The sequence below is a fragment of the Staurois parvus genome, unplaced genomic scaffold, assembly GCF_062004578.1.
Source record: "Staurois parvus isolate SC_StPar_1 unplaced genomic scaffold, SC_StPar_1.0 ptg000225l, whole genome shotgun sequence".
Taxonomy (NCBI): Eukaryota; Metazoa; Chordata; class Amphibia; order Anura; family Ranidae; genus Staurois; species Staurois parvus.
This window is the reverse complement of record NW_028318021.1, coordinates 2,586,577-2,612,528: the sequence shown is the minus strand read 5'-3', so window position 1 is coordinate 2,612,528 and position 25,952 is coordinate 2,586,577. Positions and strand designations below refer to the sequence as shown.

Genomic DNA, 25,952 nt, shown 5'->3' with positions numbered 1-25,952 from the left:
ATAGATAATCTGATACGCCAACCTTTCAGCTGGCCCGACCAATAGTGATATGTCACTCTATTATATCACACAAAGTGACCAGTGCTCAAAAATTTAAAAGATTAAAATAAATCCACAATAAAGTCCCCAAAAGGTGCAAACCAATATGTGCAAACAATATGTAATGTGCACTTTTCCACTCCATTCTTGATATGTGCTCAGGTGACACTCTAGTGTATGTATCCTCAAATGGCTAGAGTACCTCCTCACCTCCTTAATTCGACCTCTAGGGGCCACTGCTCATTTGGGTATTAGGAAATTCCACTCCAGAGAGGATCTCTACCACCTGCCTCCTCTGGCTTCAATGGCTCCACATATACTCCACAGACAATGCTCTTACTCCTCTCAGGTAGTGCTCAGCATGGTTAGGCTCACATATATGCGGTGAATACCAAGGCCATACAAGGATACACAAATACTATATAAGTACGTAAGCCATAGAGCCACATCACGGCACCCTGATAATCTGTGGTCCTAACTCTACAATTTCTGAGAAGTAATCCAAGAGGGGATTTTTCTCACTTCCAGTTGTGTCTACAGGACAGGACATGAAGGGAACACTCCGTAATGGGACACTGATTAAAAAAAAAATTAGCCCTTCCATACTCTTATCTAATGCAGATTTCTTTTTTTTTGGGGGGGGGGGGCTTTAAATATACTTCACATTTGTTTAGTTTGGAAATTGTTTTACCTTGTGTCTTATATTGCTGTTTACATGTGTGTTTAATGTACAGCCAGTCATCAGAAGAAGATGATGTGTTCACCCCAAAGCGGAATTCTGTGGCGTTAAATGGAGCCTTCTCCTCTATAACAGAACCTGACAGTTCCACAGAAGCTAGACAAAGCAAAGTTCGTCCACTGCAAAGGATAATATCCATTGAGGAGGATCATCTCCCCCAGTATTTGGACAGCCAGCAAGAGAGAGCGCTAAATAACTGGCAGGAGGAAGATGAGAAGGAGGAGATCACTGCACACAAGGAGGAGAACGTACATAAAGTGGAACACATATCAGAGGAAGCATTACCATCTTCCCCCAGAGGGCAGCCTGTTGGAAAAGAGACCCTGCCAAGTGTAAGATTAACAAAACTATACCTTTTAGCAATGGCTAATTTAAAGGGAAACTATTGTCTTCTAACAGTATATTTTACATATATAAATTATATAACCAAAATGTTGTAGACATCTGTCCATAACTACACTTCATGGCCAAAAGTATGTGGACACCCCTCCAAATTTTTATTTTGATGTTTCCAGTGAAAAGCGGTGTTAATGCTACAAAATAGACATTTTAGACAATTGTGTGTTTCCAACGCTGTTGCAACGGTTAGGAGAAGGCCCTTTTCAATTCCAGCATGACTATGACAGTGTAACCAAAGCCAGCTACTTAACCACTTGCCCTCCTGAGGATTTACCCCCCTTCCTGACCAGGCCATTTTTTGCGTTACAGTGCTACCTTACTTTAACTGACAATTGTGCGGTCATGCAACCCAAATGAAATTTACGTCAGTTTTTTCCCACAATTTGAGCTTTCTTTCGGTGGTATTTGATCACCTGTGTGTTTTTAATTTTTTTGCGGTTAAAAAAAAAGACCGACAATTTTGAGAAAAAAACAGTATTTTTGACTTTTTCCTATTAAACATGTCCAGAAATTAAAAAAATAAATCTAATTTCATCATAAATTTACACCTAAATGTATTCTGCTACGTCTTTGCTAAAACAAATCCCAATACGTGTAAATTAATTGGTTTACATGAAAGTTATAGCGTTTACAAATGGTGGTATATATACTGGGATTTTTTTTTATTTTTACTAGTAATGGCGGTGATCGGCGACTTATAGCGGAACTGCGGGACTGCGGCGGACATTCTGACACTGGGGGGAACTGACTTGGTGTCACTGACATCCCCAGTGACACCAATACAGTGATCAGTGCTAAAATAAAGCACTGACACTGTACTAATGGCACTGGGCAGGAATGGGGTAACATGAGGGGCAATCAAAGGGTTAACTGTGTGCTGGGTGTGTTTTACTAGGGGGCCGTGTCTGTGTGCTTCACTGTAATCATACTGCTTTTTATGGCTGTGCTGTGCACAGCTATCCAAAGCGGTGTGTCCGAGCTGACAGGGAGGAGAACTGTTAGTAAACAAAACAGTTCTCCTCCATGTTGGAGATACATGGAAATCACCGGGCGCCGGCTAGTAATCACCGTCCGGGACCTGGTGATTGACAGCCGTGGCAGCGAATGGCAGCGCGGGTAGGGCGCTTGTGTGCCCCCTACCCGGAAATGCAAAATCACGTATTTATATGTGATTTTGCGCACCTGTGCCGCCCTGTAGCAGTATTTCTGCTATAGGGCTGTCGGGAAGCCGATAACGACACAGGGCTTGATTTACTAAAGACAAATAGATTATGCAGTTTGCAAGTGCAGTGCACTCAACAAGGTTATTTGCCCCAGAGTTTAGTAAATGGGGGGGGGGGGGGAGGGCTCTGCTGACTTCCATCATCCAATCATGAAATCAAACTGTTGTTTTTTTTATTTTATTTTCCTTGCATGTGATTATGTTTTTTTTGCAAAGTGATGCTTCACCTCATTTGCTAAGCTATGGGGCAAATGCCTTTGCAAAGTGCAACTACACTTGCAAACAGTCTATTTGTCTTTAGTAAATCAGCCCTGTAGTTTTATGGGGTTGGTGTGAAAGAACTTGAGCCGCCTGCACAGAGCCCTGGAAAACTCTCCCAGAAGAGTAGAGGCTGTTATAGTCACATAGGGGGATTTCGTGGCCATAATTTAAAGCTATAGTTAAGTCTTGAAAAAAAAAAAAAGTTTTCTCCCTGCAAGATAATGAAGTAATGTACTAGTATGCGACGCATAATAGCACATTATGAAAGACTTAGCTACAAAATAGATCCCTCCAGTGGCACCCTGGCACTGCCCACATGGAAGAAAAATATATTTGAAATATATTTTAAAAATAGTCTTCCCAAATATATTGACATATATTTGAAATGCTACAATTTTGGCCATATTCAATATATTTCAAAATATATTTCAATAATACGGCCAAAATTGTAGCATTTCAAATATATGTCAATATATTTGGGAAGACTATTTTTAAAATATATTTCAAATATATTTTTCTTCCATAAGGGTGTAGACAGGGATTCCATCTTCACCTGGTCTTCCTTCTGAGTTACCAGCCTCTGGGGGTTTGAATAGCAAAGCCGTTAAGACGTCACTCCTGTGCATACTCGCAGGAGCCATGGCTGTGGCACAGCTCTCTCAATGGACGACACCGGTGCTAAAGATGTGAATATCTCCTAAAAGGTGCACGTTAGGAGATTCTTTATGGTAAGCTTACCTGTAGGTACAATTGACCAAACAGTGTTTACTACCACTTTAATGCCCATTGTTTTGAAATGTTAATATTTAACTAAGCCATATTAAAAGACTTGCTCCCTGCTAAACTCTATTTTTTAAAAATGTTTTTTGCATTAGTACATGTAGCCCTAGCAGTGCCCAGATCCTCATGCCCTTTGACTGACAACTACTTACCTATTGGCCTTAAAATTGAGAGATTTGATTTTCATGATTCTCCACCTATTCGCTTACATTCGCTTACACATTAAAGCGGAGTTCCACTCAAGCTGTCAAAAAATAAAAGTCAGCAGCTGAAAAAACTGTAGCTGCTGACTTTTAAAAAACAGCCACTTACCTGTACCTCGGTCCTGCGGTGTCCCCCCCCCCCCCCCGCAGCCCATTTCACTGGCTGCCCTGTATTCCAGGAGGCCGGCATCTTCAGTGTGGGCACCTGGCTGCGATAGCTTGCGGCTTCACAGCCGGGTACCCACTGCGCATGCGCTAGTAGCGCTGCACTTCATGAATGGTCCTGTAGTCTTCTGGGACCTGTCACGTGTCCCAAAAGACTGCAGGGAGGGAGGGAGGGAGAACACCTTCCGCCTCCGTTCGCCTAGGCGATTGGACTGGAAGTGGGAGTGGGTACCTGTCAAATTTGGGTACCTGCTCCCCCCACCCCCCAAAAGGTGCCAATCCTTAATGGGGAGCGGGGGAGAAGACCTTAAAGTGGAACTTCCCCTTTTGGGTGGAGCTCCGCTTTAAAGTTCGCAATCTGTAAAACCCCCAGCCCTCAAGTCAAACCAATTCGCTCATCGCTATTTACAATAGCCTATTGACCAGACAGGGAGTAGCTGTACCTTGCAGTCTACTAATCAGGTGCAATGTTAGAAGCAATAAGAGAAAGCTGGCTCAGGGTCACAAAAAACAAGCATGCTCTGCAGAATAAAAAAAACTGCACAAACATTTAGGCTGCATTCACACTTGAGTGATCTGTAGCTTGAAGCTCGAAGTTCCAAAAACACTCAAAGTTAAAAACATCACTTGTTCTCTATGGTGTCTGTTTGCGTGATCAGGTGTGAACAGGCACCATTGGGAACACTTGATTTTTTAAGTTTGGAGCCCGAGTTTCAAGCTCTAAGCTACAAATCGCTCAAGTGTGAATGCAGCCAAAAGCTGCACAAAAATGAACTCAGCAATGGCTCTGTGGCTCAGTCAGGAGAACACATGGCTCCATAACATAGATTCTAACAAATGATATAACAACAGTGGTAACACAGGAGAACAGCTGGAGGAAACTAAGGCCCGATGATGAGGGGCAGTGGTGTATTTAGGTTTTGTGCTGCCCTAGGCAACATAAAAATCATCTGCCCCAACGGACACTGACCAACACCACCACCCCTTCCCCCTCCTGCAGAGAGAGCCTGACAATGACCAACAACACCCATGCCCCCCATCTGGGAGAACCTTCTACTACCCCCCCCTCCGGCGAAAGAGAGAAATACACCCATCTTCACAGCTCCGGACATCCCCAGGAACGAGAGTCAGGCTGTACATACACCATCAAGCAGCGCACAGACTCTCTCGGATCTCACCTGGTTCCCTTCTTCTGGGGAGCGGTGCTGCCCCCCTGAAAAATGCTGCCCTAGGCAAGTGCCTTGTTTGCCTTGTGGTAAATACCTCCCTGATGAAGGGCGATTGTGCCAAAGCTGTAGTACTCTGGTAGCAATTGGGCAGGTGCTCCCCACAGTAGCTGGGTCTTCCATAGAAGTTGGGTGCTTTTGTCCAGCTGCCTGCATGTCAGTTCGAACAGTTGAAGGCCTCCTACCTGACTGCAGATTACTTGCCCAGCTACTTCTGAATCATCAGGTGTGACCTTTCTGAGCTGAGTGAGAAAAGCTAAGGGATTTATATACCCTTGTACTTTAAAATGGAATACAAATTCAACTAATTACTATTTCTTGTTACAGTTCATACAGCCATATTCTCTTTACCAAAGGATGCATGTATGTCTGCAGGCCATCGATACACCATCAGCAATGGTCATGCTGCCCCAGGGTGCCTCCCAACGTTTTCTGCAACAAGGATGAGATGGGGTACAGTACACTTGTTGAATGAGTGGAATTCCACCATCTTGGCTACTCACATGCTCCCAGCCAAAAGCCCTGCTCCAGAAATAAATGAATGTTCACATGAACCAAGTACACAGTTCTTCCCAAATTTTGCCTTCCTACAACATGTAGTGTTAACACCTTCATCTGCTTCCTATTGTAACAATTTTGAGTGACATCGATAGGCACTAAAACGTGACCCAAAAGCCCTGCTCCAGAAATAAATGAATGTCCACATGAACCAGGTGCACAGTTCTTCCCAAATTTTGCCTTGCTGCAACATGTAGTGTGAACACCTTCTGCCTTGCTACAACATGTAGTGTGAACACCCCCTGCCTTGCTACAATATGTAGTGTGAACACCTTCTGCCTTGCTACAACATGTAGTGTGAACACCTTCTGCCTTGCTACATGTAGTGTGAACACCTTCATATGCTTCCTATTGTAACAATTTTGAGTGATATCAATAGGCGTTCGGGAAGCAGTAAAACGCGACCCAAAAGCCCAGCTCCAGAAATAAATGTCCACATGATCAGCCTTTTTTAATGCTTTCCTGTAACAAGAACCAGGTGCACAGTTCTTCCCAATATATAAATACACCTCTTCATCTTACCATCCATTCTCAGCAGTACTGTACAATGCAGACAAGATTTTAACACAATCACTTCCAGTTCCCTCAATTGCAGTCTCCGTTGGATGGGTTCTCTGACAGGGCCTACCCCGAGGGCATTCTCCACTTAGACTATAACCTATATAGTGATGTTTTGCAGGCTAACTTTTACATCAAATTCCCCAAAACTCTTCTGGCCCCAAATCATAAAGGAATAGCCTAGCTCTGTCCACAGTATCCACCAAGGGGAGGGGTTTCCCTAAAAGAGTACTAACCCCTGCTTACACCTAGGCCTCTGTCTATGGCTGCAGGGTTACATAGGGAAAACCAGGCTCTTATTTACAATACAGGCTTCCTTAGCACATATTAAAATGTTACTAAACCCACAACAGTAAAATCAGTCTGTATATGCAGTAAAGCATGCTTTTTCTACTCACTGTGGAACTTAAAGGGTTAATCCTACACATTGTGTAAAAAGGATGTTTGATCCTATTGTCTCTGATCCTCCCATTCTTCCACTGTACCCAATCCATCTGCTGATAGTACACAACCCTAGGAGGCACTCTGCACATGCTCAGTTTGGTGTGTATTGCTAGAGATTTTTTTTTGGGGGGGTAGGGTGCATGTGATTGGCACAAGGCCACTGTCCAGACAGAGGGTCTGGGGTTATGCAGCCTCATAGGACAGTCAGAGCACAATGAAAACTCCTCCTATAAGCTTTAACCAATGTTCTGCTGAACATTGATAGAAGTCACAAAACTGCTATATTCTGCTGATGAGAAAAGGTATTTCGCAGTTTATATTTACTAAAATAATTGCATTTCCATGTTGTGTGTACTGTGGGAGACCGGATATAGTGAATGCAGGGTCCGGGGTTTAGTAACACTTTAAGGGCTCTTTCACAAATATGTGAAATTTTAAATCTGCCTAAAACGCATTACCGCACCTATAGCATTAATGAGTATTTAGGATGTGTAGTACAGGTGTTTATGTTGCGCCAGGCAAAGCTTCTCAAACACCCTGTTTGTGGTTTTTTTTTACAAGGCTATAATGGGACATTATAATTTCTGATGCTTTGCAAACGTCAAAGAGTGCGTCTAAGTGCATTGTGATGCGTTTCAATAGAAGTGAATGGATGCAGTTGAAAATTGTCAATGCTTGCCAATCTCTGCAGGCAGCATTATTTTTGCCTTGCTACAACATGTAGCAACACCTCCATCTGCTTCCTATTGTAACAATTTTGAGTGGCATCAATAGGCATTCAGGAAGCACTAAAACGCGACCCAACTGCCTATTTTCAATGCCCGTGTGAAAGAGCCCTTATGAATTCAATATTTATACATACTCTCAACAACTTTGAAATATATAAATGTATTCATAGCTCACCAAATGATTTAACAGTTTAATAACAGATTTTGGATGCACTAAAAACAATATGAACAAAAAAAATCTGACGCAGACACTTTAAAAATGATTACAATCTGTAAAGCGCCTATATTCGTTGTTGTTCCAATGTTCATATGGAATTTGATCTTGCCATTCTTTAGTCAACTAATTTATTTCAAAGCCCTTTGGGCTTGTTTACACTTGCTTCAAAATGTGGCACTGGACATGCTTTATTAAAGCACTCTGAATGCCAATCAAAGCACCTGTCACTAAATAAAATGGTAAGCTTACAGTCCTGTTCACATGTTTTGTTTGCTTTGCTTCAAAAATGATATCCAGTGTTGCTTTCTTGGTGTTTCAAAGCGTCTCCAAAGCCTCAATAGCAGCCTAGGTGTAGCCTCTCAACTTTTGACTTTCCACAATGTTAAAAAGCACCTGCAACTTTTGTTGGGCTTTTATTCAGTTAGTTTCGGAGGTATTGCAGGTATGGAATATCCCAGGATGCAGTGAAATCCACCAAGAACCAGAAAGATGTCAGTCAGCAGTCACTTGTGGTTCATGTGTATCTATTCTAGCAGTGACGGGTGCAGACGTCACATATAGTGTGCAGCGTGGAGAAGCAGGACGGTGAGTGGGGTGTGGACCGGAGCGAAGCAACTAGCAGACGGCACATGTGGTGTGCAACATAGGAATGCTATAGCAGAAGGTGAGCAGGGACCAGAAAGGGCGGACTAAGTGGCAGAGGACCAGCAGAGCTGGGTGACCAAAGCAGGAGAAACTACCAATGTTACATGTGATGTGCAGAGTGGGAGCAATATATTGGGAAGTGAGAGGGAACCAAAAAGAGGAGGATCAGCAAACCAGAGGATCAACAAGATCAGCAGAGCTGGGTGTTACTACTGAGAGGGGGGTCAGCAGAGCTGGGGGTTACTACTAAGCTACTAGCTGGGGGTTATTATTGAGTGGTGGATCAGCAAAGCTGGGGGTTATTGTTGAGCAGGGGATCAGCAAAGCTGGGGGTTATTATTGAGCGGGGGATCAGCAAAGCTGGGGGTTATTATTGAGCAGGGGATCAGCAAACCTGGGGGTTAATATTGAGCGGGGGATCAGCAAAATTGGGGGTTATTATTGAGCAGGGGATCAGCAAAGCTGGGGGTTATTATTGAGTTGTGGATCAGCAAAGCTGGGGGTTATTATTGAGCAGGGGATCAGCAAAGCTGGGGGTTATTATTGAGCGGGGGATCAGCAAAGCTGTTGGTACTTCTGAGCAGGGAATCAGCTGGACGAGGGTTCTAATAAGCAGGGGATCTGCTGAACAGGGGTACTAATGAGCTGGGGATCTGCTGAGTGGGGATACTACTGAGCCAGGGTTCACTGGGCCCCATTAAAATAAATAGAAAATCAACACACACAGGGCATTTGCCAAGTTTGATTAAAGTTTCATGTTCATCACCAAAGCATCACAGAAGCATCAAAAACACATCAAAAAAGAATGTTGGAGCTTTATTGTATGTTAAAGTCGAAGCAAGTGTATATGAGCCCTTGAAAATACACCCTTTCAGAGATTAGCTGCAAGAACCCCATTGGAGTAGCTACGAGGATGCAGCCTTTTGTGCTGCAATTATGTGTGAGTGATCAGTCTTGGACGTAGACTGCTTGCTTCCAGGGCAAATCACTTGCATGTAATAGTAACATGATTACATGCAAGCAGGCGTGATTAGCTGCGAGAGCTGGCAGTCTCCCTACCCCTTCAATGGGGCTGCCTACTCTCAGCTAATCACAGGAACCCCCACTGGGTGAATGTACCCTTAAAATGTTATTTAGATCTGCCATTTGAATGGAAATCCAGATGTAATAAACAGGTTTCTTTTGTGCCTATAACATGCACATTACAATATGTATGATTTTTTCTGAACGAAAACCACATTCACAGTTTTGTTAGTTTGAGAAAATTTTCCATCTTGTTGCTGCAAAATTTCTCATCTCTATGGGTGAAAACAATTGCCGATTTGACACCTTTAATCATCAAATCAAACATTTTTGAATTAAATTCTACCAGTGTATGCCCAACTTTAGTTAGCTCACTTAAATATAAAGGCGAATAGCAAAACACATAAGGTACAAAAAAGAGAGAAACAAGAAGGTTGTAGTAGTACGATCAAATACAAAGATGGCAACTGTTCAGGATTTGCTGGGACAGCCCGTGTCCAGATGCTCAGTCCTCATGATGCTGTGTTCCAAGAGCATAGCATAACCCTTATATGAGTTACTGAGCATGTGCAGTAACTAAAAAAAGAAGGTATTAACTGAGGTGATCATGGCTGCGAGTGGGTGGTTCCTTTATAATTATGGGTGAGACCTTTTGGAAAGTGGGCATGATCTGTGTTGGACTGTGTGTGTTAAGTGTGGGCCATGGGTGTGGGCTGACAGTGTCCCAACTACTGGGATGAATATGTTGGTATGTACTGTATGTGAATATTATCAAAAAGTCACAAAATCTATAAACATAGTTCCTTAAAGTGGACCATTCAGTAACTTTACAAGTCTGATTTATTCTTGGCATGTCACAATATACATCAGCAGTATAATCTTTCATAAAATCTTTACTTTTTTATCATAAAAAATACATCCTTGAGCTCCAGACCAGTGACTATGCCTAGGCTGAAATGCCTGAAATTCTCCCAGTCTCCTCTCCCCCCAGTGATCACCTAAATATTGAAACATTGCGGAAAGTCAAAAGTTGAGAGGCTACACCAAGGGGCTGATCTGTGTCAGACATTTGTGAACACAACCGCAGACACTAGGATTTACATAATTGTGTCATTTCTGAACCATCATCTTAGTCCAGGACGTAGATATACTGAGCCTGGAAGAAGCCTGAACAAAGATGGCTCTGTCTTTTGCTGAGAAAAACAAATGAAGGGATTGTCAGGGGGTGTACTCTGATCTCTCTGGGAGCCAATAAATATCTGGAAGTGTTAACCCTGCTCATTACTTAGCATGCAATGCTAAAAAAAAATACGTCTGTTATATTTTCAGGAAGAACGCATGTACAGTCCTCCGGACAGGTTATTTAAGATTGTCGTGGTGGGAAATTCTAGCGTGGGGAAGACATCATTTCTGAAACGGTTCTGTGAAGGCAATTTTTCTGCCGGGACTTCAGCTACAGTGGGTAAGCATTGTTAAAGGGGTCCTCCAGCCACACAAGAAAAAGGTTTTTTTTACTTCACGTATGAAAACGCTCACCTGCTAAAAGACTTCATTTTCTCTCTACATGTCATGTTATGCTCATAATTTTAGGTGAATTTATTTTCTGAGTGGAGGACATTATGGGGCAGGATGTCCATTTCCTTACAGTTTCCTAGCTGCTTCCTTCTGACACTGATGCTAATGAGACTTTGCAAGGATGCAGAACCTTTATCCATAATTTTAAAGTGGAATTGTATCTCTTCATATTTGTTTTTGTAATCTCCCCTTACCTTTTTCACTTTGGTATTCACAACTATTATACTCACAGGCCTAGCATTTCGGTGGCATTTTGAAGTGATCTGCTGCTGCATACCACTTTCTACATTGCCATTTCCCTTTCCTACGTTATTGCATGCTGGCTTCCAGGATCTTGCAGTTAGCCCCCCGATGATGTGCCCCCAAATGTGTCCTCCTCCGTGAAAGCCAATGCCTCCTGGGAAATGTGATATGGATATCCCAGGGGGATCAGAAGCAGGCTTATGTCATTTTCACCTAGGGGTGCAGAGGGGCACTTTTGACAACCAGCAACTTTATATAATGTGGGCAAAGACATAAAGTGATAAAAAAAACCTGGAAAGGAGAAAAAGAAGTAATTTAATAAATGTGAAAGGAAGACTTGGCCTATAATTATACATACAGTATAAGTCTCTCATGTATCTTCAGAACTCTGCATAAGTTTTTATTTTGGAACTGAAAGCCTGCAAGATAAATTGTACCCAAAGTTTGTGTACGTTTATACCAGATATTCCCATCGGGCCAATGGAAAAATTGCAGTCAACAGTCTTCAGTTTCTTGTTGGAAGCAGCTGGTACATCATGAATATTTCTCTTGATTTATCATGAACATTAGAATTTCTTGCATCCCATCAGCATCATTTATATTAAAACACAACATGAAAGGATGCAATTGAAAATCCAGGGTGGTCAATAAACACGGTTTTATTATGATAGGAAGTTGATGCCAGCAGGGCAGAGGAAATCACATTCTACTTGTTAAGCAACTTACATCCAAATGTTGATTGCATGAGAAAAGGGTAATGTAAGTTCACATATACTTTTGTCAGTGTGCCTGTTTTAGTGCTGGGTTTTATATTTTTTCCTTCTTTTTATTTATTACAGGTACTCATATAGCTCCATCAATTTACACAGCGCTTTACATATACAGTATATTTTGCACATTCACATCAGTCCTTAACCCCGAGGATCGTGCAATCTAAGGTTCCTAACTCAGATTCATACATATACTAGGGCCAATTTAGACAGGATCCAATTAACCTACCAGCATGTCTTTGGAGTTTGGGAGGAAACCCAAACAGGCACAGGGAGAACATACAAACTCCAGGCAGGTGGTGCCGTGGTTGGGATTCAAACCAACGACCCTAGTACTGCGAGGCGGAAATGCTAACCATTTAGCCACTGTACTGCCCCTTCTTAGACTGACTCTCTTTGTTTTATTTCATATTTATGTTTAAAGCTGAACTCTAGGCCTACTTTCAGTCTAACAGGCTCTGCTGTACTCAAATTGCTTACGCTGATGTTTTTGCTTTTTTAGCTTCCTTTCCTCTAGGGCTTAATCACACTTATGGCCAGGAGAGGTGGGTTAAAAATAGGCAGTCGAGCTGCGGTTTTATTACCCCCTGACTGCCTCTTTTAACCTAACAGAGAAGGAGGGGGATGGCCCTTTGATGTGGCCGTGGCTAAAATTATACCCCATTTTGCATTCGACTGACAATACCACCGCTAAACATGATCCACTGAAGTGGCTGTGGCATGGTGATCCACAGCAGATCACTTTTCAGAGGAGCAGCAAAGACTGCCACTAGTGTAAACAAACTCTTACTCTTCCATCCACTACTTTTTATTTCCATTCGGCTTTTCAATGCTTCTGTTCTCTCCAATCTTGCTCTCCGTTCTCTCCTCTAACCTTTCATACCACTGTCTTATTTTCCTTTCAATTACTTTCAATTACCTCCTCTAGGTCTATACACTCTACTTCTATCCATTCCCCTCCTCTTTCCTTCCCTTCCCACCCTACCCTACCGGGCACTTATACCCCCTTCCTTACCAGGCCAATTTTCAGCTTTCAGTGCTGTCGCAATTTGATTGACAATTGCGTGGTCATGCAACATTGCACCCATATGAAATTTTTATCAGTTTTTTCTCACAAATAGAGCTTTCTTTTGGTGGTATTTACTTGCCACTGGGTGTTTTATTTTTTGCGCTAAAAACAAAAAAAGCAAAAAATTTGAAAAAAAAAAGGCAGCACTGATAGGCCGCACTGAAGGACACTGATATGTGGCACTGACAGGCAGCTCTAATGAGGTGGCATGGATAGGCGGCACTGATAGGTGGAACTGATAGGCAGCACTGATGATGGGTACTGATAGTCAGCACTGATATGTGGCACTGACTGGCAGCACTGCTGGGCACTGACTGGCGGCACTGCTGGGCACTGACTGGCGCAACTGCTGGGCACTGACTGACACAACTGCTGGGCCCTGACTGGCAACACTGCTGGGCTGCACTGATGGGTACAGGTGGGTGGCACTGATGGGCAGAGGTGGGTGGCACTGATGGGCACAGGTGGGTGGCACTGATGGGCAGAGTTGGGTGACACAGGCGGGTGGCACTGATGGGCACAGGTGGGTGGCACTGCTGGGCACTGGTGGGTGGCACCGCTGGGCACTGGTGGGTGGCACTGCTGGGCAAAGGTGGGTGGAACTGGTGGGTGGCACTGCTGGGCACCAATCATCAGGGCACCGATCGTCATATGACGCCCTCCCAGAACTGGCCGGCCGCAGTGTAGCCGTCATTCAGCTATCTGCGGTCGGCAACTGGTTAAATATCACATTCGGTTAAAGCCAACCTGTTTCAGTGGTTCAAAAGTTCCCCTTTAAATTGGCCTTTCTATGTGCATTTATGAATGCAAATTAAGCTGGGTACTCACTGGCCAAAAAACACAAGATCCTGCTGAACCTGCTAACTTTTGGTCAGTGCATACAGCTGTCTGTCCAACAGAAGTGAGTCTAATGACCGGCTTTTGTCAAAGGGACATGCTGGAAAACCAGCATCCGATCAGCGCTTGCAGCCAATGGCTGCAAGTGCTGATCAGTGTATTATGGTTGGGGGAGCCAAACTGTCAGAATACAATAGCACAGTGGGGGATATCACCACACCAACATGTGTTTGTATGGTGATCTGTCAAATTGTCAGCGCTACGTAAATATGACTAATAAATAATAACAATTGCCAAATATGGAGTAGGTATACAGAGTAGGACTTTTGACTTATCTCTGACTTATCTCAACTATTTTTGTGTTTGTTCTGTGTCTGTAACTCTGAAAGTGTAGTGGGTAGAGGATAAGCATACAAGTCAGACAACTAACATTTTGAGAAGGAGTTCAGCAATATGTACCCTATTAGTTTCCTAGGAAAACTATTTTAAAATGATACTGCAAAATCAAATTTCTACAGCAGGGGGCATAGGTGTGATCTGCCACTACATGTCTTATCCCTGTGCATCGGTATGGCAAGGACCTTAGAAGAAGGGGGGTATACCATGAAATCCTGTCCTGAAAATCTCATTTTAAAGTGGAGTTCCACTCACCCTGTCAAAAAATAAAAGTCAGCAGCTACAAAAACTGTAGCTGCTTGTGACGGGAGTCACGTTGAGTGGGGGGCCCATGGAACATAGCTCACTTTAGAGAGGTGGGGAGACCCCTGTCTCTGCTCCCCATATCCCTCTTATGTGTAAGTCACCCTGTGCCTGTTAGGGGTACAGGGTGATCTGTTCTCATATTGTGTAGACATGTCTAGGGGATAGGTGGTGGGTTGTTGATTGTTTAATGCCATGTGGTTGCATCCCATTGTTGTGTTGTGTGTCTTTCTTGGGAGCAAACTATTATGGGATGTATGTGTTTGTGTATTGGCTTGGTGGGGGGTGTTTCAGGCAGCCCTCCCTCCTGATGGGACTGTCTGTTGGTGTGTCTCTTGTTACTAAAGGTAGATTGCCCCACCCTGTGTCATTATGCAGGGAGGGGGGTTGTTCTCTTGAATGTATATATCTTGTATCTGTGTTAAAATAAAGTAGTCTATTTTCTGATTTATTTAAAGACTGGTGTTCTCTAGTCTCGTATGGTCAGCGGTGGTGTCCGTGGAAGAGATATCATAACGGAAATACCCAAGTGCAGTCGGGGTCCCCCCGCAGCCCGTTTCACCGGCCGTCCTGTATTCCAGGAGGCCGGCATCTTCAGTGTGGGCACCCGGCTGTGACAGGTTGCGGCTTCACAGCCGGGTACCCACTCTACATATGCGAGTAGCGCTGCATTTCCTGAATGGTCCTGTAGTCTTCTGATGTACAACATCAAAATGACAAATGCAATCCAGTCTTCCAAAAGCATTAACATTTATTTTTGTTTCTCTGCTTCCCCCATAACATAGTTTTGTTTTTCCTCATCCAGTAGCAGGCCAAACTGTCCTGCAAAAGTTCAGCTACAGAAGTTAAGACAACCCGCACTGCCGAGTGTGTTTTTTGTTTTTTTATATGCTTCTTCTTTATTGCAAGTTTTTCCAAATAAAAAAGGTAGCATATACATCAAGATGGTCATATGCCATATACATATGGAGATCTAAGCCCAGTAGTCATGACATAACATATCTGGTACACAAAGTACAAAAAGTTTCAACATCTTTAGCACTGTGATACAGGTGTAGCACTACCCCTTAGTGGTTGCTGATGAATTTGGGTCTCCCTATAGTTCTGCACAGCCAGTCAGTTAGCACTTTCCACACAGCTTTCATCCACAGACAGAAATCAGGCCTTGAGCATTGCTTTCGTTATTTTATTGAGGGGATTCAACTTGGTTAGGGTATAGGGGGGTATAGGATGCCCAATGGAGCAGAAATCCGAGGACAACTTCCTGAACTATTCACAGCTTCTCTTCTCTGTCACAGTCTCTGCTGGAGTGCTAAACAGTAGCTCCATTTGAACCAGTCCAGACCCTAGAAGAACTCCTCTTCACCAGCAATCTGGAGATTTCTCTTCCTGAGCAGGGGATCTGGCTCCTGTTCCTTTAACCTCCCTGGCGGTTTTCCCGAGTGTAGCTCGGGGTAAAATTTCTATACCACAAGCGGTAACCCCGAGCTACACTCGGGCTTACCATGCGGCGCTGCTCTGGGGGTCCCTGCAGCACTTACCTTGTCCTTCGTTCCCACGATGTGTCCCCTGCAGCGTCCCCGGCCATCTCCTCCGGCCGATGCCGGCATCCGGCTTCTGTGTTCCGGTCCCTGTGACGTCGGGACGTACCGGCGCCGCCGGCGGCGGCGGGAAATTTAAAAAATTTAAAAAATTTCATTTTTTTTTTTTTCAATTTTAAATAGTAAAACATTGCTGTTTCATCCCATTTCACATACATATTGTCCCTAGTGCTTTGTCCTGTGCCCTGCCTGCATTTTGTCTGTTCTTTCTGCCTGGAAACTTAGAAAAGTCCATGGTGTCCAAAAAGCGTCCCTTTACGTCAAAAGCGGTTTTAGACCGGCTAGAGAACAGCGATAGTAAATCAGAACCACTTACAGAATTGAGTGATAATGATTTGTGGGGAAATTTTCCTAAAAATTACAGCCTACAATAAAAAACTATTTCCATGCGAAAAAATGGTACCGCTTTCAGCACAAAAAATCAGAAGGAATCATACCGCCAAGGAGGTTAAGTAAGGTGTGCAGTCACTAGCAGAGGGCTAATCTGGTTTCCCACCAGAGTACTCCTTTCCCTATCCACCTAGGGGTGCAGGTGTACTCACTCAGATCCTAATGTACCGCTTGTGGAATGGTTGCTGCTACCAGGCCTATCAGCTGGGCTGCTCCTTCCCTGCCATACAGGTGGTCCTCGCTCAGGAGGCCAGTGAGTCCTGAGTTTTCCTTATTTCCAGCTCCAGGCTCCCAAGCAGGCCCCATCCCACTGGGCCTCCTGGCAGCCTTCCTCCTATAGCCGCACACCTTCCTGCCCCACACTCCTTTCCCACCACCCCTCTCCTGCTACTGAGCAGGTTCCAACACATTTAAGGGAGTTCAGCCCCTTGCCAAGCCTTCCGTTGGGGATTTGTTACGGTCCCAAAAGAAAAAAGACTTGCAACTTGTAAATGCTTATGATGTGTTAAAGCTGGAGATTGGCTTTATTTTGCTTGTCGCTAACTTAGCCACTTAAGCCCTGGAAGATTTCACCCCCTTCATGACCAGGCCATTTTTTTCTATTCAGCATTTTAACTGGTAATTGCACGGTCATGCAATTTTTTTCTCACAAATAGTGCTTTCTTTTCATGGTATTTGATCACCAATAGTTTTTTTTATTTTTTTGAGATATAAATGAAAATTTTTTAAAAAATCTTGTTTCTTCATAAATTTTATCCAAAATTTATTCTGCTACATAAAATATAGTGAAAACAGTTATGCGCTGCCACTAGAAAATCACGGTGAAAAAATCGAATGTGTTATGGACTACCGCTAGCACCTAAACAGAAACTAAAAAATAAATGAATTGGTAATTGATGCCACAACCCAGTGCTGTAAATCATATATACAAGTAAATATTAACCACGCACATCACACACTGTGCCCTGTAAATACAACTCCAACATCATAACAGTGCATGATTAAATAAAATCACAATTCATTATCAGCATTAATATATGAGTGAAAAACATCAATAAGTGTTGAAAAGGGGTTAAAAAAATAAAGGTGAATGGTGATCATAGGTGATCCACGCTTAGTATAACGTCCATATAGGTGCATAAAGATATGTGCTGTCAAACCGTATACTAAATGAAAATATTTGCAACCAGCCCACATTCAAATAAAATCTGAGCGATTTAATATCTTAGTCCCAGAGCAATATCACCAATTGTGTCACCCAAGAAATCGTGCTCCACCATATGTGCAAATTGGCTGCTCACCTCAAGTAGAGACCCATATTCACATATAGGTCAAATGCGTTTGAAGTATGGCCCCTCAATCTGGGTATCAGACTCTCCCCTCTTGTACACTTCTCAATCGGATGGTAAGAACAGTCCTTCATATAGGTTAATGGATGCTACGATCCTGACCCCTCTGTTGCTAGTGGCGGTGAAACTGCAGGAGGAAGTCGAGATAAACTGGGTTTCTCTGTGGTTTCCTTGGTCCCCCTGGAGCAGTGATCCAGTTGGATGTGCTGGATCTAGGTGACCCTGGTGGTCATCTTGGGTCATGCATATTCTTTTTAAGTCCCTGCCCCCCCCAGGTTTTGGTGCACTTTATGCGAATGGCTAGTGTAGGTACAGGGCACCCGTCTGTTAGGAACAGCGTGAGCTGCTGAGGAAGTTCTGGTACAGGAGCATAATGTGACCAGGATTTGGAGGCACGCTATGGATATGAGAACACTAGCTGTACTAATCACCATGACCCGTGTTTATTCATGCTGAGAAACATAACCCTCTGGGTGCTTTTTAAATATGTGTCGATTTTAGAGCTATAAAATATTGTTACTATTCAGAGAGCACTATTGAGGTCCCATTCTACTTTTGCATGTGTTAAGGTATACTGAGGAGGAAGGAGCGAGAGGAAAAGCTGGTGCCACATATGCCCAAGGTGGGTCAACAAATGTGCTATGACCTTGATCTGTCCATTGCATATGCCGCATGAGCCCAAGGTGGGGCAACAAATGTGTTATGACCTTGATCTGTCCATTGCATATGCCGCATATGCCCAGGGTGGGGTAACAAATGTGTTATGACCTTGATCTCTCTATTGCATATGCCGCATATGCCCAAGGTGGAGCAACAAATGTGTTATGACCTTGATCTGTCCATTGTATAATCCACACATGCCCAAGGTGGGGCAACAAATGTGTTATGACCTTGATCTGTCCATTGTATAATCCACACATGCCCAAGGTGGGGCAACAAATGTGTTATGACCTTGATCTGCCCATTGCATATGTCACATACTGTATGCCAAAGGTGGGGCAACAAATGTGCTATGACCTTGATCTGTCCATTACATAAGGTGAGAGCATCTTACATGTGTCACAGAGCTTGAGAAAAGAGGAATGAAAATATAAATCACATTACGGTGGTGGAGGAAATACAGCTTTATTGGATATTGAAGGACCATTATATTGTTTTGAATTAAGGACTGTCACATTATTTGATGGGATTGCTCTGCATTGTGGAGGGCATTATACATTATGTTGAAGTGAGTGAAAAGCACTAATTGATGTGTCAGCAGCAATCACTTTTTGTTTTATTTTCTAGTTTTATTTTATTTTTCATGAATCTATGGACTTTTATTATTAACTGCACAGATTGCTGTCACTGTTTTTCTATATTTTCTAAATTGCCCTGTTTGTGTGACTACAGGCTCTCTGTTCTCTTGTTTCAGCACTTCCCTATGTAAAGCTAGGTTCACGTTGCAGTGCTCAAAAACTTGCTGTATATATGCCATGAATTGCCTTGCTATTTATTCTTAATTGTACCTCAACACATACAGTGAAGGAAATAAGTATTTGATCCCCTGCTGATTTTGAATGTTTGCCACTCACAAAGAAATGATCAATCTAAAAATCGAATGGTAGGTGTATTGTAATGCTGAGAGACAGAATAGCAACAAAAAATTCAAAAGAAATGCATGTCTAACAAATTATGCACTGATTTGCATGTTCATGAGGGAAATAAGTATTTGATCCCCTTCACACAAAGCATGACTTAGTACTTGGTGGCAAATCCCTTGTTGGCAATCACAGAAGTCAGACATTTCCTGTAGTTGGCCACCAGGTTTGCACACATCTCAGGAGGGATTTTGGCCCACTCCTCTTGGCAGATCCTCTCCAAGTCATTAAGGTTTGGTGGCTGACATTTGTCAACTTGAACGTTCTGCTCTCTCCACAGATTTTCAATCGGATTAAGGTCTGGAGACTGGCTAGGCCACTCCAGGACCTTAATGTACAGTGGGGCAAAAAAGTATTTAGTCAGCCACCAATTGTGCAAGTTCTCCCACTTAAAAAGATGATTGAGGCCTGTCATATGTAGACCTCAACTATGAGAGACAAAATGAGAACAAAAATCCAGACAATCACATTGGCTGATTTGGAAAGAATTTATTTGCAAATTATGGTGGAAAATAAGTATTTGGTCAATATCAAAAGTTCATCTCAATACTTTGTTATATATCCTTTGTTGGCAATGACAGAGGTCAAATGTTTTTTCTAAGTCTTCACAAGGTTGGCACACACTGTTGCTGGTATGTTGGCCCATTCCTCCATGCAGATCTCCTCTAGAGCAGTGATGTTTTGGGGCTGTCACTGGGCAACATGGACTTTCAACTCCCTCCAAAGGTTTTCTATGGGGTTGAGATCTGGAGACTGGCTAGGCCACTCCAGGACCTTGAAATGCTTCTTACGAAGCCACTCCTTCGTTGCCCGGGCGGTATGTTTGGGATCATTGTCATGTTGGAAGACCCAGCTACGTTTCATCTTCAATGCCCTTGCTGATGGAAGGAGGTTTGCACTCAAAATCTCACGATACATGGCCCCATTCATTCTGTCCTGTACATGGATCAGTCGTCCTGGTCCCTTTGCAAAGAAACAGCCCCAAAGCATGATGTTGCCACCCCCATGCTTCACAGTAGGTATGGTGTTCTTTGGATGCAACTCAGCATTCTCTCTCCTCCAAACACGACAAGTTGTGTTTCTACCAAACAGTTCTATTTTGGTTTCATCTGACCATATGACATTCTCCCAATCCTCTTCTGGATCATCCAAATGCTCTCTAGCAAACTTCAGACGGGCCCGGACATGTACTGGCTTAAGCAGGGGGACACGTCTGGCACTGCAGGATCTTAGTCCCTTGCGGCGTAGTGTGTTACTGATGGTAGCCTTTGTTACGTTGGTCCCAGCTCTCTGCAGGTCATTCACTAGGTCCCCCCGTGTGGTCCTGGGATTTTTGCTCACCGTTCTTGTGATCATTTTGACCCCATGGGGTGAGATCTTGCGTGGAGCCCCAGATCGAGGGAGATTATCAGTGGTCTTTATGTCTTCCATTTTCTAATTATTGCTCCCACAGTTGATTTGTTCACACCAAGCTGCTTGCCTATTGCAGATTCAGTCTTCCCAGTCTGCTGCAGGTCTACAATTTTGTTTCTGGTCTCCTTTGACAGCTCTTTGGTCTTCACCATAGTGGTGTTTGGAGTGTGACTGTTTGAGGTTGTGGACAGGTGTCTTTTATACTGATAACAAGTTCAAACAGGTACCATTGATACAGGTAATGAGTGCAGGACAGAGGAGCCTCTTAAAGAAGAAGGTACAGGTCTGTGAGAGCCAGAAATCTTGCTTGTTTGTAGGTGACCAAATACTTATTTTCCACCATAATTTTCAAATAAATTCTTTCCAAATCATGTGATTGTCTGGATTTTTTGTTCTCATTTTATCTCTCATAGTTGAGGTCTACCTATGATGCCAATTACAGGCCTCTCTCAGCTTTCTAAGTGGGAGAACTTGCACAATTGGTGGCTGACTAAATACTTTTTTGCCCCACTGTATGCGTCACATCCAAGGCTCTTGTACAGCCAGATACAAAGTAATAATCCAAGGAAAGATCCTGCACACAGCATTAGTCTTCTTTGTGATTCATGAATGATTAATAAACTTTTCAGATGATTTATGCCTTGCCTGAGATTATATGTAATTTAAATGGTCCTTAGCACAGTTGCATTGTTCTCCAAATAGAATTATCAGTTTACCGATTGATTTTTACTTGTCACTTAGGGGTCTATGTATAAAAAAATGTTGGATGGCACATGCATTTGCCCAGCTGTAACAAATCATCACTGTATTTTGACTGATTCATACCTCGTTCAGGTAATACAGCATTATGGTCATGAGATGGATCATAGGAAATAAACTTTTATTCAAATTACGGTGATTAATTATAGAAACTGAGAGAATGCTTGTGACATTCAACCAGCTGATTTTTTTTATAAATTGACCCCTTAAAGTAAATTATCTTTACATCAAACTTAGTTTTGTATTTTCTGTTGGTGTTGCAGGTGTTGATTACAGCGTAAAGACTGTGACAGTGGATACCTGCCAAGTAGCCTTACAGCTCTGGGACACAGCTGGACAAGAAAGGTCTGTAATTAGATGTTCTAGTGTTACTTTAACAAGGCTTATAGGTAGTGTTTAGCAATACCAAATTGTTCATTATTTTTAAAAATATTTTCACTAATGGAATATAATTATTCACCACTTGCCCTCCAGAGGCCAGGCCATTTTTTGCGTTACTTTAACTGACAATTGCGCTGTCATGCAACGCTGCACCCAAATGAAATTTACTTCCTTTTTTCCCACAAATAGAGCTTTCTTTTGGTGGTATTTGATAGCCTGTGTTTTTTATTTTTTGCGCTATAGAAAAAGAAAAAGACCGACAATTTTGAGAAAAAAAATCTATATTTTTGACTTTTTGCTATTAAACATGTCCAGTAAAAAAAATTTTTAAATCAAATTTCAGCATAAATTTATGCCAAAATGTATTCTGCTACGTCTTTGCTAAAACAAAAATTCCAATAAGTTTAAATTAATTGGTTTATGTGAAAGTTATTGTGTTTACAAATGGCGGTATATATACCAGGATTTTAAAATTTTGTTAAAAGTTTTTATTAGTAATGGCGACGATCAGCTACTTATAGCGGGACTGCGACGGGCATTCTGACACTGGGGGGAACTCACTTGGTGTCACTGACATCCTCAGTGACACCAATACAATGTTGATCAGTGCTAATAAAAAGCACTGTCACTGTACTAATGGCACTGGGCAGGAAGGGGTTTACATGTGGGGCAATCAAAGGGCTAACTGTGTGCTGTTTTACTGTGTGTGTGCTTCACTGTAAGCATACTGCTTTGCATGGCTCTGCTATGCAAAACCATGCATAGCAGTGTGCAGGAGCTGACAGGGGAGAGAACTGTATTGTTTACTTACAGTTCTCTCCCTCCGTCGGTAATGCTGCTTGATCACCGGGTGCCGGTCAGGACCCGGTGATTGACAGCTGAGGCCACGAATAGCCGTGATTTTGCAGTATTGCTGCTACAGGGTGGACGGGAAGTGGTTATCCATGTATATGAAATGGTTCCAAGGTTGGTCCTTGGAAAGGTGTACAGGGCACTGCTGAATACGTTTGCCTATTTAAAGTGGAAATTAAAGTAGTTCTGAATGCAAAAATGTTTAGGTAAACAAAAAAAGTTCCAATACCTGTTTCCCACCCCTCTCCCCCCAAACACTTACCTGACTCTTTAATCAATCCAATGTTACTCTCTCTCTTCCTGCTTTCACAGGACACACTGAGAGCAGTGGGAACCATAGGTTCCTGCTACTGTCACTTGAATCCTGTGGGGAGGGAGCTAAGGGCTTGGCCAAGTCAAACTGTGTATCTGTGGACACACACAGCGCAGCTCGGGAGCAAGCCTGCAAGGGCCTCCTCAGTGCACAGCTTTCTGAGGGGGCACTCCTAACAGGAGGGAGCAAGCCTGCAAGGGCCTCCTCAGTGCACAGCTTTCTGAGGGGGCACTCCTAACAGGAGGGAGCAAGCAGCCAATGGGGGAATCTAAAAGAGGAGGTAAGGGACCACTCTCTACAATGCCATTGCACAGAGCAGGGAAGTATAACACTGACATTTGTGTTGTCCAATATTAATTTTTATACTGATTTGGACATTTTCTGTGAGTTTTTTGGTTTTTTTGTTTACTTTTTGGTGATCTCCTGTGCTGTATCTTCCTCCTCCGGACTGTATTAAAATTCTAGTCTCAGGAGATTTAATAATGTGTGTAAGGAGATATGTCTACTGTGCTGCTCAATGTTCTCTTTGCTGAAGGTTCTGACATGAGGAAGCAAATCCCTGACATACTGAGCTGCAGGGGGCCATGGGCAATACTAGTGACTAGTCCTTTGTCCTCTGCCTGCCTTTTTTGGGCACAGCTTCCAAAGTTAAAATAACTCTAAAGGCATTTTTTTGTTTTAAAAACAATATGTTATATTTACCTGCTCTGTACAATTATATTGTAGAGAGTGGTCCCTTGCCTCCTCTTCTAGATTCCCCATTGGCAGTTTTTAGTTTTTGTGTTTACTTTTTGGTGATCTCCTGTGCCGCAACTTCCTCTTCAATTCTGGCATTGATGTACCATGTTAGCTTCCTTCCCCTGACAATGCTTGTTATAGAGAAGCGTGTTGGGCGATGCTGCACTTGTGACGTCATCACGCATGCTGTCGGAAAAAACACATGTAGTGTTTGTATCTGAAAACGCTACTGTTTTTACTCCACTGTGTAGGTGTCATTGCTTAAATAAAAGGAAGCAGTTTTAGAAGCTATTGCACTATGGTGGTCCCTTCTGTTTTTTACCCACTATGCTGAGCACATTTATTCAGGAGCAGTGAGTTGACTTCTCCATGATGCAAGGTTTTATGGCTGTGGGGCAGCAATGTGCATAATGATCTGTGTGGCATAGGACATTCTGGTAAAGAGCTTAGTGATCCTTTTGGTGGAGCAGCACTGAGGCACCTTTCTTCCTCCTATGGCAGTTTATTTGTGCACCATCTCAACAGATGATTACATTTTTGGGTCTTTTACCGAGATTGTATATTTTATTCAAGTTTGGCCTTTTTATTTATTTTTTGCATTTTGTGCATTACACCGATTGATGAATCTCTTGCACTTTGTTTCTGCACTTTTTATTGCACAAGCACTTTATTGGATTAAGTGTTGCACCTTATAATAATTACCTTGAGCATATCTGTTTATATATAATTCATTACGCATCTAAAGAGACAGCACACCTAGGTTGAGGTATTCATCTGCACACCCTGTATTTAGATGGGTGTTGTGGTGCAGCAGTCCTCCTCTTTACATTTTTACCAGTTTTCACTAAGTACCTAGGAATATACAATGCTCAAACAAATGAAAGGAACACTTTGAAAACACATCAGATCTCAATGGGGAAAAATATCATGCTGGATATCTATACTGATATGGACAGGGTAATGTGTTAGGATGCCCCATCATTTGATGGAAATGAAAATTATCAACCTACAGAGGACTGAATTCAAAGACACCCGGAAAATCAAAGTGAAAAAAGGCTAGTCCATTTTGCTGAAATTTCATTGCAGCAACTCATAATGGTACTCAGTAGTTTTTTATGGCCCCCACATACTTACAGTCAGGTCCATAAATATTGGGACATCGACACAATTCTAACATTTTTGGATCTATACACCACCACAATGGATTTGAAATGAAACAAACAAGATGTGATTTAACTGCAGACTGTCAGCTTTAACCGTTTCAATACCGTGCAATTTTACACCTTCCTGCCCAGGCCAGTTTTCAGGTTTCAGCGCTCTCACACTTTGAATGACAATTGCGCGGTCATACAACATTGTACCCAAACTAAAATTTGATCATTTTCTTCACACAACTAGAGCTTTCTTTTGGTGGTATTTAATCACCGCTGGGGTTTTTATTTTTTGCTAAATTAACAAAAAAAGACCAAAAATTTTGAAAAAAACCCACATTTTTCTTTGTTTCTGTTATAAAAGTTTACAAATAAATAATTGTTCTTCATAAATTTAGGCCGAGATGTATTCTGCTACATGTCTTTGGTGAAAATAACCCAAATTAGGATGTATTTTTTAGTTTGTAGGAAAGTTATAGAGTTCACAAACTATGGTATAGATCTGAATATTGATCAATCCTGAAGTACTGACAGCCAATCTAATATCTTGAGGTCCAAGAATGTCAGAACAGTACAGATATCCCCCAAATGACCCCTTTTTGCAGAGTAGACAGTCCGACGTACTTCATAAGAGGCATGGCGAGTTTTTTGAAGTTGTATTTTTTTGTCATAATTTTTTGGAAAATGAAAAAATTAAAAAAATTATTTTCACTATTTTTTTTTTTACATACTGTCACCAGTGCAGTACAGCGTCATCATATAACTGGCATGGCGGTGAACAGCGACACTGACTGGTGACAGTATGAAAAAAAAAAATATATATATATATATTTTTTTTTTTTTATTTGTTTATTATATTTAATTTTTTATTACATTTTTTTTTATTTTTTTTAAGATTTTTTTTCATATTTTACTATGACCAAAATAGTACAATGTTACCATAGTAACACTGTACTACTTTGGGG

The 25,952-nt window shown here is 42.4% G+C and overlaps 1 protein-coding gene across 1 annotated transcript in view; it reads left to right on the top strand.

Moving 5' to 3' along the window:
- Positions 1–25,952, top strand: part of CRACR2A (calcium release activated channel regulator 2A) — a 99,277-nt gene that overhangs the window by 47,552 nt on the left and 25,773 nt on the right. Inside the window, exons 11-13 of the mRNA XM_089679477.1 lie at positions 774–1,110; positions 10,537–10,669; positions 21,816–21,897. Of these exons, the coding sequence (XP_089535603.1) occupies positions 774–1,110; positions 10,537–10,669; positions 21,816–21,897 (552 nt within the window). The remainder of the gene's footprint in view (positions 1–773; positions 1,111–10,536; positions 10,670–21,815; positions 21,898–25,952) is intronic.